This window comes from Podarcis bocagei (genome assembly GCF_964188305.1).
Source record: "Podarcis bocagei genome assembly, chromosome: 6".
In the NCBI taxonomy this organism is placed as follows: Eukaryota; Metazoa; Chordata; class Lepidosauria; order Squamata; family Lacertidae; genus Podarcis; species Podarcis bocagei.
The window spans coordinates 68,914,992-68,933,681 of record NC_138130.1 but is presented as its reverse complement, the minus strand read 5'-3'; the positions used below and the strand labels follow the sequence as shown (position 1 = coordinate 68,933,681).

The 18,690-nt window shown below is 42.8% G+C and overlaps 1 protein-coding gene across 5 annotated transcripts in view; it reads left to right on the top strand.

Moving 5' to 3' along the window:
* Positions 1–18,690, top strand: part of EPHA3 (EPH receptor A3) — a 208,174-nt gene that overhangs the window by 72,343 nt on the left and 117,141 nt on the right. For all 5 annotated transcript variants that reach the window (XM_081198950.1, XM_081198948.1, XM_081198947.1 and 2 more), the window contains one exon: positions 3,524–4,184. In XM_081198950.1, the coding sequence (XP_081055076.1) occupies positions 3,524–4,184 (661 nt within the window). The remainder of the gene's footprint in view (positions 1–3,523; positions 4,185–18,690) is intronic.

Genomic DNA, 18,690 nt, shown 5'->3' with positions numbered 1-18,690 from the left:
CCATTGTGTACCAGGAGGGAACATGATTGAAAGTGCTGCTAGGGCATGAAGTCTCATAAAAAATCCCTATCAATAATGAATGAATGAATGTCTCCACATAATAAGATCGGACTACACAAGGCTATAAGTCAATTTCAGCATTAAGAACAGCAGGGTCATTAACAGTTTTTAAAATGCTTAAAAGCTCTTTTAGGGATTGCAAAATTATTTGTGTTGCACCATCAGGAAACGAGTGCAAATAATATCTATCTATTACAGATAAGATTGGAACCTGATGTTGTGTTGAGCAGTGCTTCAGTGTTAACTGCTAGTTTGGGTGTTTTGCCCTCTGTGCAAATGGCCTGAAATCTCATTCTTCTATAATTTTACAGGCAATTTGGTCTTCATTACAAATTAATGCAGTGATAACAGCTCAATGCAACCCTTTGTGCAGAAGGTATATACTGGTGATACTTGGTTTGTCATGCAATTTAGACCTCAGTATTCACCCCCTGGTGTCAGTGTGGCAAAATGAAAAATGTTGAACATGTTGAAGGTCTAAGAAATGCACTCAAAGGTGTATATTGTATTTCACTGCATGCCACTCACATTTTTAATGATGTAATGATAAAATAATTCTAAATCAAACTTAGTTATTATTAGAAAGCTAAATTTAGATGGCTGTTTTGATTTCTGTTAATACATAATTGCTCTCTGAAAACAGATTGTCTTCAAGATGCAGACAAATGATGCACAGATGTGTTGATATAAAGATATACTGACAAACTGCAGAATCGTTAAAAACACCAAAAATTACTCAGAGGGAAAAAAGGCTGTTTAGGGATGAATGAATGGCTGCTTTAGAATAGGATGGTGGAATCTGTGCCCTCAATATGTTGCTGGGCTCCAGCTTGCAATCAGAACTGGAAGTGGATCCATTTGCATGTACGTGCATCTTATATGTGAATTCACTAAAAGGGTGATTTGGGGGAAATTAGCAATACTGCTGTTGGGGAGCATGCTGGCATGAAGTACAAGGAGATGGCATTAAAGCAAGCTGGTGTAAATTAAGTGAGTGCAAAGTTACACCAGATCCAAACTTCATTCAGCTGGGGCTACTGCTGCTGTGCTTTATGACAGGCATAAAAGGTAAAGGGACCCCTGACCATTAAGTCCAGTCATGGATGGCTCTGGAGTTGCGGTGCTCATCTCACTTTACTGGCCGAGGGAGCCAGCGTTTGTCCACAGACAGCTTCCAGGCAGTGGCGTAGCGTGGGTTGTCAGCACCCGGGGCAAGGCAAGTAATTTGCGCCCCCTAACCCGTGGATTTGCGCCCCCTAACCCATGGATTTGTGCCCCCTAACCCTAACCCCCAGATGTTGCGCCTGGTGCGGCCGGCCCCCCCTGCACCCCCCACGCTACGCCACTGCTTCCAGGTCATGTGGCCAGCATGACTAAGCTGCTTCAGGTGAACCAGAGCAGCGCATGGAAACGCCATTTACCTTTCTGCCTGAGCAGTTCCTATTTATCTACTTGCACTTCAATGTGCTTTCAAAATTCTAGGTTGGCAGGAGCTGGGACTGAACAATAGCAGCTCACCCCGTCGCGGGGATTCAAACTACCGACCTTCTGATCGGCAAGCCCTAGGCTCTGTGGTTTAGACCACAGCACCACCCGCATCCCTCTGTGTAATAGGCATAGCAAGCCTTTAAAAATACTGTTCTGTGCTGGGTTGCCAAGTAATTGAATAGGCCTAGGATCCAGCCAAAGTCCCTACTCTCTTGTCCTATTCCCATTCCACCCCCATCAGCTGAGCTGGGCTGAGAAAGTTATGCTGATGTATCTTTGGCTGAGACAGGGTTGGGTATGTTGTCCATATCTAATAATATACCAAATGCCAATCTATAGCTTTGCTATACAACCACGTCACCCAAAAGGATTCCAGATCTACAAAGATAGGTGAGATACAGCTGGGCCAAATTACCCTTTAAATTGAACTCCTGAAAACATAAACATGGCAGTTATCAAGAATTATGTACCTTCACGAAAAGCAGAAGGAATTTAAACTTCCAGCAGGTTAGTGCCTCCATAAATCTACCATCAACATGAGGAGCCCAGTAAACATTAATTTCACACTGCATCTTTCAACCAGTGGCCTCAGAATTTAGACATGCCTAATCTTGACTCCAAATCACAGTTCTCCATTAATCCCAAGGATTTCACTCATGAATGAATTGCATGGTTTTTGCTCCTGCTTGCATGTTAGTAAGCAGGGACAAAAGTGCATTCCCATTCATTTAATGTAATAATTTGTTCTCTGCAGTTAGAGAAGTAAATGATTAGCTTTTCAAATAAAACACATATGCAAAGTATGTCACAAAATAGACTTTCTATATCTAAAACAGGTGCAATTACTCCAGAGCCAAGTGTCCTGAATTACCTATTGTCACGCAGGCAATGCATATGGATATATTTTTACAGAAAGAAGCAGATGGCACAAATGCTTGTGCTGCTCTAAATTAGAAAGCCAAAAGTCCGACAACGAATTAAGTGCATTTACATCCATAAATCTCAGAGGTTTTAAGTTTGCTTAATGCAGTGTTGGGCTATGGCCTTAGAAGTGTATTCACTTACACAAAACATTGAAGGGCCACCAGGATCATGTACCAGCAACACATGAACAGTCTTCAGGCGTCTTCCTTTTATTGAAATGCAGCAGAAGGAAGATGCTAATTTCAAGTTGGGGGGTGCTTAGCACTTCATCTGCAGGCTATTCTCCAGCTGAAAATAACTTCACTTGTTGTTTTACCATTACAATCCTCATACCCTTTATCATTAACTTTTTCTTTTCAGTATTTTCTTTTAAGTAGGTAATGGTAAATCTAATTGTACAGCTGCGTCTGTTGCTTCCAAATTGTTTTATGGTGGCATGTTATCTTCTTTAAAATTTTGCTGTGTTATAAATTAAAATATTAATAATATAATATAATATAATATAATATAATATAATATAATATAATATAATATAATATAATATAATAATATATATTGCAGCTGTGGTGTGCTTGATTGTTGGGTCTCCAGAGCAAGGTTGCTAAGATTCGTCTGCACCCAATTCCCCCAAATGTTTCAAAATGTTCAGAAAAAAGTAGTGCTGTGCTCTTGAGACTGTATTAACTTCAGAATGTTGGTAGAAAACAATGTAATAGACACCTCCTCTACACAACATTACCCAGCCTGTCATGGAGAATTATTCTATCCCTGCCTTCTTCTGGGTATGCTTAAGTGCCCAAATTTTGGTACAGTCATTTTATTTTTGTGTGTGCATTGCAAACCTGCAAGCTCCTACCCACATTCCACAGTATTGTGAGACATTTTGAAGAGAGTTGTGTCATCTGCTTTTTCGAAAAATATACCTTGACTAAGACTTTTCTCTAACTTTTAATTGAAAAGGGGATATCAGATCATTGCTTGGTAAATTATCTGTGAGCTTGCTGTTATAACTATTTTTCTCCAGTAACTATCCTTTTATTTATGTTTTCAGTGGGAAGAAATAAGTGGTGTTGATGAGAACTATACGCCAATCAGGACATATCAGGTTTGCAACGTTATGGACCACAGTCAGAACAATTGGTTGAGGACAAACTGGATACCACGTAACTCAGCTCAGAAGATCTATGTGGAACTCAAATTTACCCTGAGGGACTGTAATAGCATCCCACTAGTTCTGGGCACTTGCAAGGAAACTTTTAACCTGTATTATATGGAGTCTGATGATGACCATTCCGTCAAGTTTAGAGAACATCAGTTTACAAAGATTGATACCATTGCTGCCGATGAGAGCTTCACTCAGATGGATCTTGGTGATCGGATTCTTAAACTCAACACAGAGGTCCGTGAAGTGGGACCTGTTAGCAGGAAAGGGTTTTACTTGGCTTTTCAAGATGTGGGTGCATGCGTTGCCTTAGTGTCGGTGCGAGTGTACTTCAAGAAGTGCCCTTTCACTGTAAAGAACCTGGCCATGTTTCCAGATACAGTCCCTATGGATTCCCAGTCACTGGTGGAAGTGAGAGGTTCTTGTGTTAATCATTCCAAAGAGGAAGACCCACCCAAGATGTACTGCAGTACAGAAGGAGAATGGCTAGTTCCCATTGGAAAGTGCTTGTGTAACGCTGGCTATGAAGAAAGGGGATACGCCTGCCAAGGTAATCTGTTTGATAGTTTCTACATTTTTGCTGTTGGTGAATTGCTTTCCTTTCCTTTCTAAAGTGTTCCAGCAAGTAAGTAAGGTTAAAGAGGAAAGTAATCTTTTAGCATGGCTTTTTTATTCAGTATACAAAATGCATTGACTTTTTCATTTCCTGCATTTGTACTTGCTATTTTTAGTTCTATTGGCTACGCTGAATTCTTGACATTTAATCTCATTGGCTTGCACACAAAGCTTTGTATAATAGGGCTTCCACCACCACTATCTACTACAGCCTCTTGCACTGCCAAAAAGGTCTCTTTTGGAATGATTTACAAACCAGCTCAAGTGGCTGCTGGTGGAGGGAAATTGCAGAAATTGGAGACACCATGAGACCCATAGCTGGGCCTCATAGGATCCCAGCTATGGTATTATAACCTGCAGTTGCCTTCATTTTGTTAAGTGCATCCTAGATATCAAAAGGATGTTGGGTGTTCTCCTATTCAATCTGCATGATACAATGCTCTTGTGCACTTTTTTTTTAAAAAACAACAACAGCTGCTTCCTGAACCACCAAATCACTGGATCCTTATAAGAGAGGCAGATAACCTTGAGTTATACCTACCTGTGGACTATACATGGAAGGACAAGTCTGCAGCCCCTTTCTTTCGGAACAGAGCAGTGTGATCCCGAATGTGATATACCTGCAATCAATTTCATTTGAATTTCACATATTCCAAAGTTTTAGGCAGGATTATTTCTTCGTTCTGCCTGGAGGTTCCATAGATTGAACCTATGACGTTCATGTATGATCTGGTGCCAGGCTATGGCCCTTGCCCCTTTTAATCTATTGCCATGTCTTTTACTCCTGCTCTTTGTAGATACTCCGACAGCCAATGGAGATCAAGGTTCTTGATTTTGTCTGCTGATAAGTTGCTCAATGAACTCTGTGTATGTCTCTTTCAAAGTGCAGACAGAGGCGCTCTCTCCTCCAGGCATGTTCATTGTTGCTATGTTGTGAGTACTGACCTCAGCAGAGGCAAAGATACCTTGGACAGTTCCATGCAGGTATCAGGCTGGAGACTTCATGAGAGCAGAACTCAGATGTTGATTCAGCAGCAGTTGATTCACATGGAAGAGTCTTTTCATTTAAAGAAGCCCAGCCAGCTTTATTAGTCATAGCCTCTGATGGAGCAAGGCTTTTGAGCTGGTGTCCTCTGAATCAAAGGAGGACAAAACAATGTTCTTAGGCCAGAAAACTGGCACTACAAGTACTTCTAGTTGGCTATATGCCTCAGGGGTTGTCCCTGAAGGAAATTATCTATCCTGCTTTAAATTCCTGGCTTCTGCCCCTGAAGAGGAGAAGTCTGACCCCCTGAATCACAGCAATTGCTGAGTCAGTCACATGTGGAACTTTGCCACACCAAGCAGTTGCCTAGTTTGTTTCTCTGGTTAGATTGGTGCTGTCCTCTCCTCACAAGACAGAGCAAGGTTCACCTGGCTATTAGTCCAAACTCTTTTAAAGAAGCTAGTGTTCTAAGATGGTGAGTGTGAGAAGGAACTAGGAGGACAGAAGGTGATTCAGGTTTACCCTTTCAAAAAAGAATGTAAATAAATGTATGCTATTTTTGCTTATTCACAGATATATACTGAAAGGATTGCAATATAGGAACGTGATTTAAGAAAGTAGTTATTGAATTTTACTTGTGTTTTTAAGGTTTTCTGTTTCCACTATCATGAGTTAGGTAAAGGCACATAACTCTCTCCCCCCCCCCCCAGAAATAAGAAATTATTTGTTTTTCAGAGGTTTTAAGTTCACATCTTCTTCAGCTCTATGAAAAGAATAATAGATTAATTCCATTTTAGGGGGTAGTGTAGATCCAACCAGGCAAGGCTAAATTTATTGCTCAAGCTTTAATCTGTTAAAAGTGTCAGCATAGCACTTGGGGACAAGCACATGTATCGCTAAATGTTTATACCACTGGATGAAGCCTGTATTCAGACACTGCGTATATGAGAAAAGCCTGCTGACTTCAGTCAGCAAGAGATTACTTGTGCCCATGAATGCAAAATATAAGAAGCAGACTCTGATCCTGCAATCAAGTCCTGGCATCCAGTGGAGCTGGCCTGCTTTCTTGATTTCCATTCCATTTGTTCATCAAGAGAGCTTTGTATGAGCAGGCCATTAACAAAAGTGACAGGGCGTTCTGGCCTGCTCTGGTTTAACATACTACGTCCTGCTGTCCTGACAGCTTTTATCAAGGCCCAAATTTGTCAAATATTTTCACCAGGGTGTGATTTAAGTGGCACTTTAAAAGCAGTTGGTAACCCAATCCCCTCCTGCTGTTGACGTCAGTAACACAGCAGGAATCGGAAGGCTTAGAACCAAGTTAAGTTTTTCGCATACTTCTTAATGGACTAGTTGTGGCACAGCAGTGTTCTTCCCATACTGTCCCCCACCCCATGTTAAGATGATTAAAATAGTACTTTTCTAGACAGAGCAGGCAAGAAACAGGCATGCAATCAGTGCAATTAATGATGGAGGGAGAATCATGTGAAATTAATACTACCTAGCCCAGGTAGTCAATGAGAATTGTTGGCAGAAGAAACCTCTGAAACAGGTGTATTTATTTATTTGCATCTTCACATCTCACTTCTCTGAGAAGGAAGGGAACTCTAGCTGGTTTTTGTGAATATCATTTCTTTGTACCACAGCAGCATTTATCAGATCCTGAATTTTCCAAAACCTATCTTTATAGTGATTGCACCACAAATTCTCCAATATAAACCAATTAACATTAGCGCAAGTGATAGGAAAATTATCATAGAATGTGAAAGTAGAAAAGTTGGTGATAATCAGATCAACAGCATGACATGAGCTTTCCCAACCCTTTTTGAAAATTAGGCGTTGTGATTAGTCCAAGATGAGGGCAATTAATGAAAGTTCACATTCATTAGTTCACTATTGTTAAATGCCTCAAAGCCACCTCCATCTCAAGCTAATGGAAGTCATTTTACTACTTCATATATTTATGTTTCAAAATATTTTATAATGTGCAGACTGATCATGTCTCTTTATAGCTAGTTGTGCAGGATTCATCTCGCCCCTTTGTAAAAATCTTCCAAGGTTTATAGGTTATTCTCTGGTGACATGTGTTCCCTGCTTAACACAACTTGAATGCACTTAACATTTTCGCAAACGTATTATAAAATTATAAATCATGGAAGATAATATTAATTCATTCAACTCCTGCTATGTTTAGTATGCTATAAAGCATATCAGTTTGTTTGGCCATTTATTCTTTTCTCTAAAGTCTGTTTATCAGATTGTTTTCAAAGGTCAGAATTAATAAGTAGCATTTGTCTATGAAGTTGAATAAACCAAGATACTGTTATGTAGCAAGACAGACAGACAGACAGACAGACAGACAGAGTACCAGACTTGGGTTCAAGATGAAGACCATCATGTTTCCAAGCAAGGCACATTTCCCCCCTTCATTAATTCTTTTAATGTTTTCTTACTTCAAATAATGTTTTTCCTGAACGCTATGAAGACTACTAGTATTTGGTTAAAACAATCTGCACAGTTGTATACCAGAGGTAAGGGTCATGTGGTTGTTCAGATGTTGCTGGACTACAACTCTCATCATCCTTGGCCATTGGCCATATTGGCAGGGGCCATGTTTGCCTGGTGCCTAAAACATAGATAAATATGATGTCAGGCATTTTTCCCTGGAGAGAACATTCCACAAGCAAGGAGCCACCATTGAGAAGATCTGCTGTTGTGCTGCCAGCTTCCAAACCTCCCATGATGATGTTTGCAGGCTCTGAGGCAGTTCATGTGGGTTATAATTCATATCTGCCTCATCCCTGAAGGGCTTAACAATATTAAAGTATTTTAGAAATAAAACAGAGAATATTATGCCCAGTTATTTGATCTTTTTTTTTAACCTGTTGATTTCGTTAGAATCATAGTGGTTCATAATCTATACAAAAGTATTTTTAGGAATGGAGTTAAATCGGATCATTATTTGGTAACGATTTTTCAGTCATAGTTTTTAAATATTATTTTAAAGGAATCTTGACTAGGATTTTAAATAATTCTATATATGGTTTCTATTAGCATTTGGTTATATATAAAGAAGCAACCCTAAACCAATTAGAAATAAAAAGCTGATGTTTCTGTTTTTACTCATTTCTAATTTTAATAACTTCAGTTTTTATCATGCTGATATCTCCCAAATATACATGAATGAGCCGTGATTATGAACTGTTATATTCTTTTTCTCAGAAGATACATTTACACAACCTAGATTGATGATTGGCTAGGATATGTGGTTTGCTCTTGCTGTGAAATACTGGAATGCATTATCCAAAAACCTGGTGCATGACCAGTAAGTTTTGTCATAGTTTATCCAGTAGATAAATGGATAAAGACATGCTAATTTTTTCTTGGAAGAGGCAACAAAAGTGGGTTATCTCAGCTTCTACTTACTCATTCCCATCCTATTTGGAATTAAACATTTTAGAACTGAACATATTGTCATAGTGGCTATTTTGTGCAGAATTCTATTCAAGAACATTTGACCCATTTGCATAATAAATAGACTTTAGAGGACTTGCTGGCATATCGACTGTCCTCGGGTCCAGTATTGGACCACTTCAACCGGATATCCCCAGCTGATGTGGACAGACTCCTCCGAGCTGGAAAGCCCACCACCTGTCTTCTCGACCCGTGCCCGTCTTGGCTGATTAGAGCATGTCCAGACGAGGTGCGGGCCCTCCTGGGGGATATCATCAATTTGTCCCTTGGCATGGGGACATTCCCAGGGGAACTGAAGGAGGCAGTGGTGCGCCCACTCTTAAAGAAAACATCATTAGATCCTTTAGATCTATCCAATTACCGCCCGGTTTCGAATCTTCCGTTCCTGGGTAAGGTGATTGAGAGAGCGGTTGCTGAACAGCTTGGTGGGTTTCTGGATGAAACATCGGCTCTGGATCCATTCCAGTCCGGCTTCCGCGCTGGTCATGGGACCGAGACGGCTCTGGTTGTCCTAACAGATGACCTTCGTAGACAGCTGGATCGAGGCGGGTCGGGGCTGCTGATTCTTTTAGATCTGTCAGCAGCTTTCAACATGGTCGATCACGAACTTCTGGACCACCGCCTTGCTGACGTGGGGATCCAGGGCACAGTCCTTCAATGGCTGCGCTTGTTTCTCTCTGGTCGGGGACAGAGGGTGGCGCTTGGGGGGGAATTGTCATCGCGCCACTCCTTGGTGTGTGGAGTACCTCAGGGTGCGATACTCTCCCCGATGCTTTTCAACATCTTTATGCGCCCCCTCGCCCAGCTTGTTCGGAGTTTTGGGCTGGGTTGCCATCAGTATGCCGATGACACCCAACTCTATCTGTTGATGGATGGCCATCCTGACTCGGCCCCAGACACACTGACCAGATGTTTGGAAGCTGTGGCTGGATGGTTATGTGGGAGCCGGTTGAAGCTAAATCCTTCGAAGACAGAGGTCCCGTGGCTGGGACGGGGCGATATGGGATAGGGGGGGCAACTCCCATCTCTTGCGGGGGCGCAATTAGTGCCAGCACCGTCCGTTAAGAGTTTGGGTGTAATCTTCGACACCTCCCTTTCCATGGAGGCGCAGATTGCAGCTATAACAAAGGCGGCATTTTTCCATCTCCGCCAAGCTAAGCAGTTGGCTCCTTACCTCTCTCGCCCTGACCCAGCCACTGTGATCCACACAACGGTCACCTCCAGACTGGATTATTGTAACTCGCTCTACGTGGGGCTGCCCTTGAGACTGACCCAGAAATGCCAGCGGGTGCAGAATGCTGCAGCGAGACTCCTTATGAGGTCTTCACTGCGAGATCACATTCACCCGGTGCTGTACCAGCTGCACTAGCTCCCAGTGGAGTACAGGATCAGGTTTAAGGTGCTGGTTTTAACCTTTAAAGCCCTATACGGCCTAGGACCCTCGTACCTATGGGACCGCCTCTCCTGGTATGCCCCACAGAGAAACTTACGGTCTTCAAATAAAAACATCTTGAAGGTCCCAGGCCACAGAGAAGTTAGGCTGGCCTCAACTAGAGCCAGGGCTTTTTCGGCTGTGGCTCCAATCTGGTGGAACACTCTGTCACAAGAGACCAGGGCCCTGCGGGACTTGACATCTTTCCGCAGGGCCTGCAAGACAGAGCTGTTCCACCAGGCCTTTGGCCAGGGCACAGCCTGACTCCCTCCCATGGCAATCTTCGCGGAGCTCTGGCCCAATGGTTGCCAGTGGCTTGAATTAATTAATTTTATAATGAATGATTTTAGAGTGTTGTTTATGCTGTACTTTTGTACTGTTTTATTGTTGTTAGCCGCCCTGAGCCTGGCTTTGGCTGGGGAGGGCGGGATATAAATAAAATTTATTAATATTAATATTAATATTAATATTATTAATATTATTAATATTAATATTAATATTAATATTAATATTAATATTAATATTAATATTAATATTATTAATATTAATATTAATATTATTAATATTAATATTAATATTATTAATATTAATATTAATATTATTAATATTAATATTAATATTATTATCTTTGCCTCTTTTTCTTAAAAACGATTTTGTCTTTTAACAGCACAATGCTCTGCATATCTACTCAAACATAAGCACAATTGAATACCATGAGATTTGCTCTCAGGCAAATGAGTATAGGATTGCAGAAAATTAAGCTCTTTTAATTTTTGAAAATACCTTGACCACACTGGCTAAAAAAAAAAGAGAGAGACTGAAGATGAAGACATGAGATTAAATTCACAGCTACATTAAGGTTGTATTGAGTCATATATCAATGCACACTTCCCCTTCTGAATAGGTTCTTCCTCAATTGTGCCTATGTTTAGAGTTCTCAGATGGTCGCTCATTAGTTCCAGAGGGGAATGTGTAAGAACTAACAAGGGTTTGCATTACAACACTGACAGCTGTTACAAGACTTTGATAGAGAGCAATTGTTGTGAGCACTGTACATTTTGATAATTGATTAAAATGCTCACACAGATTGAGTTGTCTTGAATGATCAGCACAAGTATGCAAGGTACCTAACTTCTGTTTCTCTCTTGAAGTAACATTGTTGCTCAGATATGTTACCAGACCTCTAAATAACCACTAATGAAGTGGTTATTATAGCAAAACAAAATGTCCATATATGATTCAGGGAAATTCATACAGTTGACTTGCTTCATGAGAAATCAGGCTTAGAACCATAGTGATTACATGTTCCCTTTCATTAAGTCATACTCTTCTTTTGATTGCTTTAACAAAATAATCTGGTCACATAATAACTGATCAAATATCCAATTTTTTAATAGTATGGAAGGATTAGGAGGAGATGTCCAAGAATTTATCTATAGTTCCGCCATTTAACACTGATAAGCACCACCTGATTGCAAAACAGTTGGTCTGCAGCAGAATGAAGAAAACTTCTCTCAAGCAAAAAAATATATATTACAGATCCTTTAAAAAACAACAGAGCAAAGTATCTTATTGACAAACATCTATGGGTTCGGTGGTTGACTACTGTAAGGTTAAAGTCTGATGTGATTACTTAGAGCAGCTGCTCTTTGACAGGAAGTTTTGCTTTCCACAAAGGAAGGGAAAGCCATATGGTGAAGCTGAGCATGACCAAGAGAGGCAAATCCCATCAGTGACGTGGATGTGGAGATTCATCCTTTAATTGTCGCTTTGTTTTTCAGATTTTTGTGTTACTAATCCTGGTGGGATGTCTAGAGTGCTTTGATTGTTTGTTAAGGGCACAGGAAGGTAGATAACCCCCTGGTTCTCTCAAAATAAATTCCAAAATGGGTAAGGCATAGAGGAGTTCACACCTTCCCTAGGTATTGCATTATTTGTACCTTAGTAGGTGAGCCTGTCATTTCACATATTTGGAACCCTTGGTGGGGGGGGCTGAGGACTTTGGGAGTAAAAAATTAAGATAATACACTTAAAATAAACACAGCTTAGCTGGAAACATAAATTAAAGTTTCTAGAAAATATGATATATTATCATAATCTCCAATTCAAAATAAAATACAAATCTTTCCAATTAGGCACTCTCTTTTATAACTTTTGTTTTGTTTTTCCAGGCTTTTCATTCTTAAATGTTTTAATCTGGAGTTGAATTGTTCTACCAGTTTCTTTCATTCTTTAGTTTATTTATTATGTTGTTTTTAGTGTATACATTCATAAAATAGTTTGATCAAGCCATCTTTTATATCTCCCATGGGGATTTTCAAAGGCATTATGCATAATAGTAATAATCTCCATCAGCTCGTATCAGAGAAAGTAGCCCTTTTTTATAAGAGGTTTTATCCATCTTAGCTCAGAAGCAAAGTACACTGATTTTTGGATTGGAACCAGATGTCCTGTCATAGACCGACTGAAATCAATGAGACTTAAGTTAGCCTTACTGGAGAGAATTGTAGCCTTGGAGATCATTAAATGCATCTAAGCAGAACCTTTGGCTGATATTTTTATTTTAGTTATATAATTAGGATTTATATACCTACCTGAGATGAAGTTTGAAGTTTATCAGCATGGGGGAGGTTGGCTCATATGTTGCCACATTAAAAATAGGACATAAAAATGGATGTCCATTCACATAGGGAATTGTTGTAATGATTCTTGCCAACAACATTCACCAATTCCTTGTAATCAGATATATTGTATGTCTGGACAATAATCATTTCTGAAGGGTCAGTGTGACACTGCTTCGGTTGCCTCCTTAATGCTAGGCATGTCAGCCGTCCAAATTCTTTTATAATTAGGGATTACTGCATAGCACATCAGTTACCCATCTGTCAGGAAACCTGCCATCTTATTTAAGAAATTGTTACAAACTCTTGACAGTAAAGATTTAATGAAGTTAAAGCAGGGGGGGGGGGATCCTCCAAGCTGAAATCAGCTCCATATTGTATACCCCAAATTAAAATCATGCATACTTTCTTTACATGTGTTTTGTCTGTCACTTGATAAAGAAGCAAACTGTGACTATATTGCCTATTATGGCAAATCCATTCTGCCTCCCATTTCTTATTCTTCCTGATTATATTTATTGCAAATAGAAGAGTATTAGGCTGAGATCTGATATAATGCAAGAGGGAGTCTGCTTGTCCAATGGGACTTCATTTCACTCTCCTCCTCCTGCAGGCCATTGTGTCTCCCCCAAAAAAATCTGTTCCAGAGGGTTGGGGGCTAAAGGATGAAAATTTCAGGAGAACACAATGGGACTGAGGGGGCAGGGAGAGAAACTGAAAATCCCATTGCACATGCAGATTTCTTAACATCATAGGCTGTTGCCCTTACACTGGCAGCACCAGGGGGAAAAATGGAGGTTGGAGTGCAGGAGGGGCAAAGTATATATATCAGGGTCAGCTTTCATTCCTCCTTTATGTTAGCTTTCCTAGTTCAGAGGTTGAGAGAGTACATTATAGTGCCTTTATTGGGACTTTCTACCTGTGCTCAGCATCTGAATTCTCTCTGACAGGCAATACTAGAAACTCTTTTGTCTCTCTGTTATAGATTACCTCAGAACTCATTCCAGGTGAGGAATGAGCTTTACCCTGGCCCTGTCACTCAGATACATATCTATGTCTTGAATTCTATAAACCATTCATAAAAGACAAGAAGTAATCCCTCTTTTTTTGTAAATAATTTTTTATTAGTTTTTCACAGTTACATTTTCACAAATAAAAACAGTAATTAACTCACATTTCAACCAGATCTGAATTTATACAAATACCTTTTCACAAACCTTCTCTTTGAGATTCTTTAAATCTCTGGACTTCCCTCCATACCCTCTTCTGGTTCCTTATATTAACTAAGTTCTTCTGCATACCCATTCTTAAACTTTTTCAATTATTATTTCCCTTAATTTTATCTAATTCTCTGCTGGTTGCAAGCATTTACCGTATTTTTCGGCCCATAAGACGCACCTAGATTTTAGGGGGGGAAATAAAGGAAAAAAAATTTATTTCCCCCCCAGGTGCGCTGCGCTAATCCAGAAGCTTGGGGCAAGCTGAGGTCAGCACGCCCCAAGCTTCTGCGTGCCGGCAAGCAGTCCGCTGCCGCCCCAAGCCTCCCGCACCCGGCAGGAGGTCCCGCTGGGTGCGCAAGGCTTGGGGCGGCAGCGGACTGCTTGCGCGCACCTAGAAGCTTGGGGCGTGCTGAGCTCAGCACGCCCCAAGCTTCTGCATGCCGGCAAGCAGTCCGCTGCCGCCCCAAGCCTCCCGCACCCGGCAGGAGGTCCCGCCGGGTGCGCAAGGCTTGGGGCGGCAGCGGACTGCTTGCGCGCACCGAGAAGCTTGGGGCGTGCTGAGCTCAGCACGCCCCAAGCTTCTGCATGCCGGCAAGCAGTCCGCTGCCGCCCCAAGCCTCCCGCACCCGGCAGGAGGTCCCGCTGGGTGCGGGAGGCTTGGGGCGGCAGCGGACTGCTTGCGCGCACCGAGAAGCTTGGGGCGGGCTGAGCTCAGCTGGCCCCAAGCTTCTGCATGCCGGCAAGCAGTCCGCTGCCGCCCCAAGCCTCGCGCACCCAGCGGGACCTCCTGCCGGGTGCGGGAGGCTTGGGGCGGCAGCGGACTGCTTGCGCGCACCGAGAAGCTTGGGGCGTGCTGAGCTCAGCACGCCCCAAGCTTCTAGGTGCGCGCAAGCAGTCCGCTGCCGCCCCAAGCCTTGCGCACCCAGCGGGACCTCCTGCCGGGTGCGGGAGGCTTGGGGCGGCAGCGGACTGCTTGCGCGCACCGAGAAGCTTGGGGCCAGCTGAGCTCAGCCCGCCCCAAGCTTCTGCATGCCGGCAAGCAGTCCGCTGCCGCCCCAAGCCTCCCGCAGGAGGTCCCGCTGGGTGCGCAAGGCTTGGGGCGGCAGCGGACTGCTTGCGCGCACCTAGAAGCTTGGGGCGTGCTGAGCTCAGCACGCCCCAAGCTTCTGCATGCCGGCAAGCAGTCCGCTGCCCCCCCAAGCCTCCCGCACCCGGCAGGAGGTCCCGCTGGGTGCGCAAGGCTTGGGGCGGCAGCGGACTGCTTGCGCGCACTGAGAAGCTTGGGGCGGGCTGAGCTCAGCTGGCCCCAAGCTTCTCGGTGCGCGCAAGCAGTCCGCTGCCGCCCCAAGCCTCCCGCACCCGGCAGGAGGTCCCACCGGGTGCGCGAGGCTTGGGGCGGCAGCGGACTGCTTGCGCACACCAAGAAGCTTGGGGCGGGCTGAGCTCAGCTGGCCCCAAGCTTCTCGGTGCGCGCAAGCAGTCCGCTGCCGCCCCAAGCCTCGCGCACCCGGTGGGACCTCCTGCCGGGTGCGCGAGGCTTGCAGACACTCGCCCGAAGCAGGGGGAGCCCTCCAGAGGGCTCCCCGTGCTTCGGGCGACAGGCTGCCGCCCCAAGCCTCGCGCACCCGGTCGGACCTCCTGCCGGGCGCGCGAGGCTTGCAGGCATTCGCCCCATAAGACGCACCCCGATTTCCCCTTCATTTTTGGAGGGGAAAAAGTGCGTCTTATGGGGCGAAAAATACGGTACTTAAAACCCTGCCAATGTATCAACCTGTTTACAGTATTTTTGTACATAAACAATAAACGATTCCCACTCTTTTTTAAACTTCTCATTGTCATAGTCTCTGAGCTTTGCTGTTAATTTTGCCATTTCTGCATAATCCATTAGCTTGATTTGCCATTCTTCTTTCATCAGTTATCTTTTCCATCCAGTATCCTTTCATCTTTGGGCTAACAATATTCGGGCAGCTGTTGTAGCATACATAAATATTTTATTTTGTTCTTTGGGGAGTTCAGTTCCTATCAATCCTAGTATAAAAGCTTCTGGTTTTTTAACAAAAGTTATTTTAAACATTTTCTTCAGTTCATTATAGATCATTTCTGGGGAAGGAGTAATCCCTCTTGAGTTTGATATGATGTGTGGGTTATTTGTTTAGATGTAAATCCTACACTTTGCTTTCTCTTAGGTTGGTAGCTGAAAGTTTTCATTATTGTTTTTAGTACTGGCCTCAGAATAACAGGCGGATGTAGGTTACAGTCATTCCTGTTTTATATATAGGTAGATGAAACAATCAAAAGTTGGGTTTAGCTGACACAGGATTTAGTAAAGATTAGATGACTGCAGCCAAGCTTGCATAGGACTTGGGGGAATTTACAGTTGCTGTCAAGGTCAAAAGCCTTGTGTAGTGTGGTGTGTGTGTGTGTGTGTGTGTGTGTGTTTTAAAGCAATTCCCACATGCAGAAAAATGCTGTGTAGACAAGAGATTGTGATGTGACACAAACTGTGCAGCGTTCATATTTATTAATTTTTTTATTTTGTTTTGGAAAAGAGAAAGATGATTGACAATAGAAGATAGTGATTCTGTGGTGTTTGATTTTAATTTAGCTACCGTCCAGAGGTTCATTTTAAAGATTCATGGATGAGAGGGCTTTCCCCCACTCCTGGCATCTTAGCAAGTGAGGTATGTTTACTCAATCTGTTTGTAAGAAACTATTTGCCAGACAGCCGAAACATAACCCTGACATTGATGTGAGACACCGTGAAGGCCGTTGCTTAGTGAGCTGCTTCCCCTTGAATGATTTAAAGCTGGTTTTTCAACTGAGTCAAGTGAAATAAGGGACTTTAAAAGGGTTTAGAAAAGAACCCAGGATGTTTCCTCTTTCATACTATTTCATATGGCTTTCTTCTTTACTTTAGAGACAAACTGAATGACTATTAACTGCTTAGATGTTATAGTTGAATAAGTGGTATAGAAATCCTGTTAAATAAATACATAAACACTATAGGTAAACATTACATACATTAGTATGTACTGATTAATGTGCAGCCCTAAGTTTGTTGCTGAGATATTCAGAACAGCTGAAGTAATTCCAATTGAGGTTAATGGGACTTACTCCCAAAGGTGCATATTCATTTATGTGTTTTTAAAATCTCTCTGGTGCTCTTCATCTGGAAGATTCTCAGGGTGGTATACAATAATAACAAGGTACAATAAATGCTATTTTATGCATCTATATCTATAAAATGGGAAGCAGCTCACTAAGCAACGGCCTTCATGGTGTCTCACATCAATGTCAGGGTTATGTTTCGGCTGTCCAGCAAATAGTTTCTTAGAAACAGATTGAGTAAACATACCTCACTTGCTAAAAGCTAAAACCAAGGAACAGACCACAGTCAAATGAACCCCCTTTAACACTCCCGGGTAAATGGAAAGGCTTACTCTGGCAACGAACATACTGTAATGTAGATCGTCATGGAGGCTCTCTAGAATGGAAGAACCCAAGTCAGGGTGCCATCCCTGCAGAGGGTTTTAGCCTCCAAGCACGAACTAAGTTGGAATAGGGAGCCTGAGAGCCACATTCCCTTGTTGGGAATCCTCAGGGAGGGAGCCGCATGCCAGTGATGAGTGAGGCCAGAGGCAAAAGTGTGCAAAACAGTGGGTATGGTTCTCACCTTTGTGCATTCTAGTCCCAGAAAAGTCAGACTTTCTAGAAGCACCTCCTTATCTCAGTTTAAGGAAACATTCCAGTGAGGAAAATGAACTCAGATAGGATGTGAAGAAGGGCCAGTGAGGGATGTGGGTTTGAGTAGTGGGTAGCCTGGGAAAATAACTGAGGAAAGTGCTACTCCAGGGGTCGGCAAAGTTTTTGTGGCTTGGGCCGGTTCATGGTCCCAAAGATGCTGTGGTGAGCTGGAGTGTGTGTGTGTGCAAACACTATTTCTGGCACTCCTTCTGGCACGGAGAAGGCGTGCACAGCTTCCCATTGGCTGCAGGAGCTTCCTGCAGCCAATGGAAAGCCGGCCAGCGTTGCGGAAGGCAGTTCCCGCTCTTCTCCGTGCCAGTTTACTGCGGCGCATGGGAGCCAACCGAGCAGGCGGCAGGGGTCCCTGAATGGGCAGCGGGGTCCATGGGCCAGTCAAACGACCCCCATGGGCCGCTTGTGGCCCATGGGCCTTAGGTTGCTGACCCCTGTGCTACTCTTTTGAATGCCCTGTAAGAAAGACAGGACACAACTGCAACAAGATTTTTTTAAAAAATAACTTTTAATCCAGACATTTGCTGCTGTTACTACTGCTCTGCAAGGCAAGCCCACACAACCTTATCATTAACACAATCTTAAACCTCTATCAAGAACAAACTAAATGAAAATGATGACTAAAAAATAGTGGTAAAAAGTGACATATAATATATGAAACAGATTAAAAGTGATGGAAATTAATTGTGATTAGAAGTGTGGGTGTGTATGATGGGCACCTCTTGGCATCTAAAAGATAGTAAAGAAGGAACCTAATAAATGTATTTTGGGAGGCCGTAAAGTTAAAGGTCCGTATAGTTAAAGCTATGGTTTTCCCAGTAGTGATGTATGGAAGTGAGAGCTGGACCATAAAGAAGGCTGATCGCTGAAGAATTGATGCTTTTGAATTATGGTGCTGGAAGAGACTCTTGGGAGTCCCATGGACTTCAAGAAGATCAAAGCTATCCATTCTT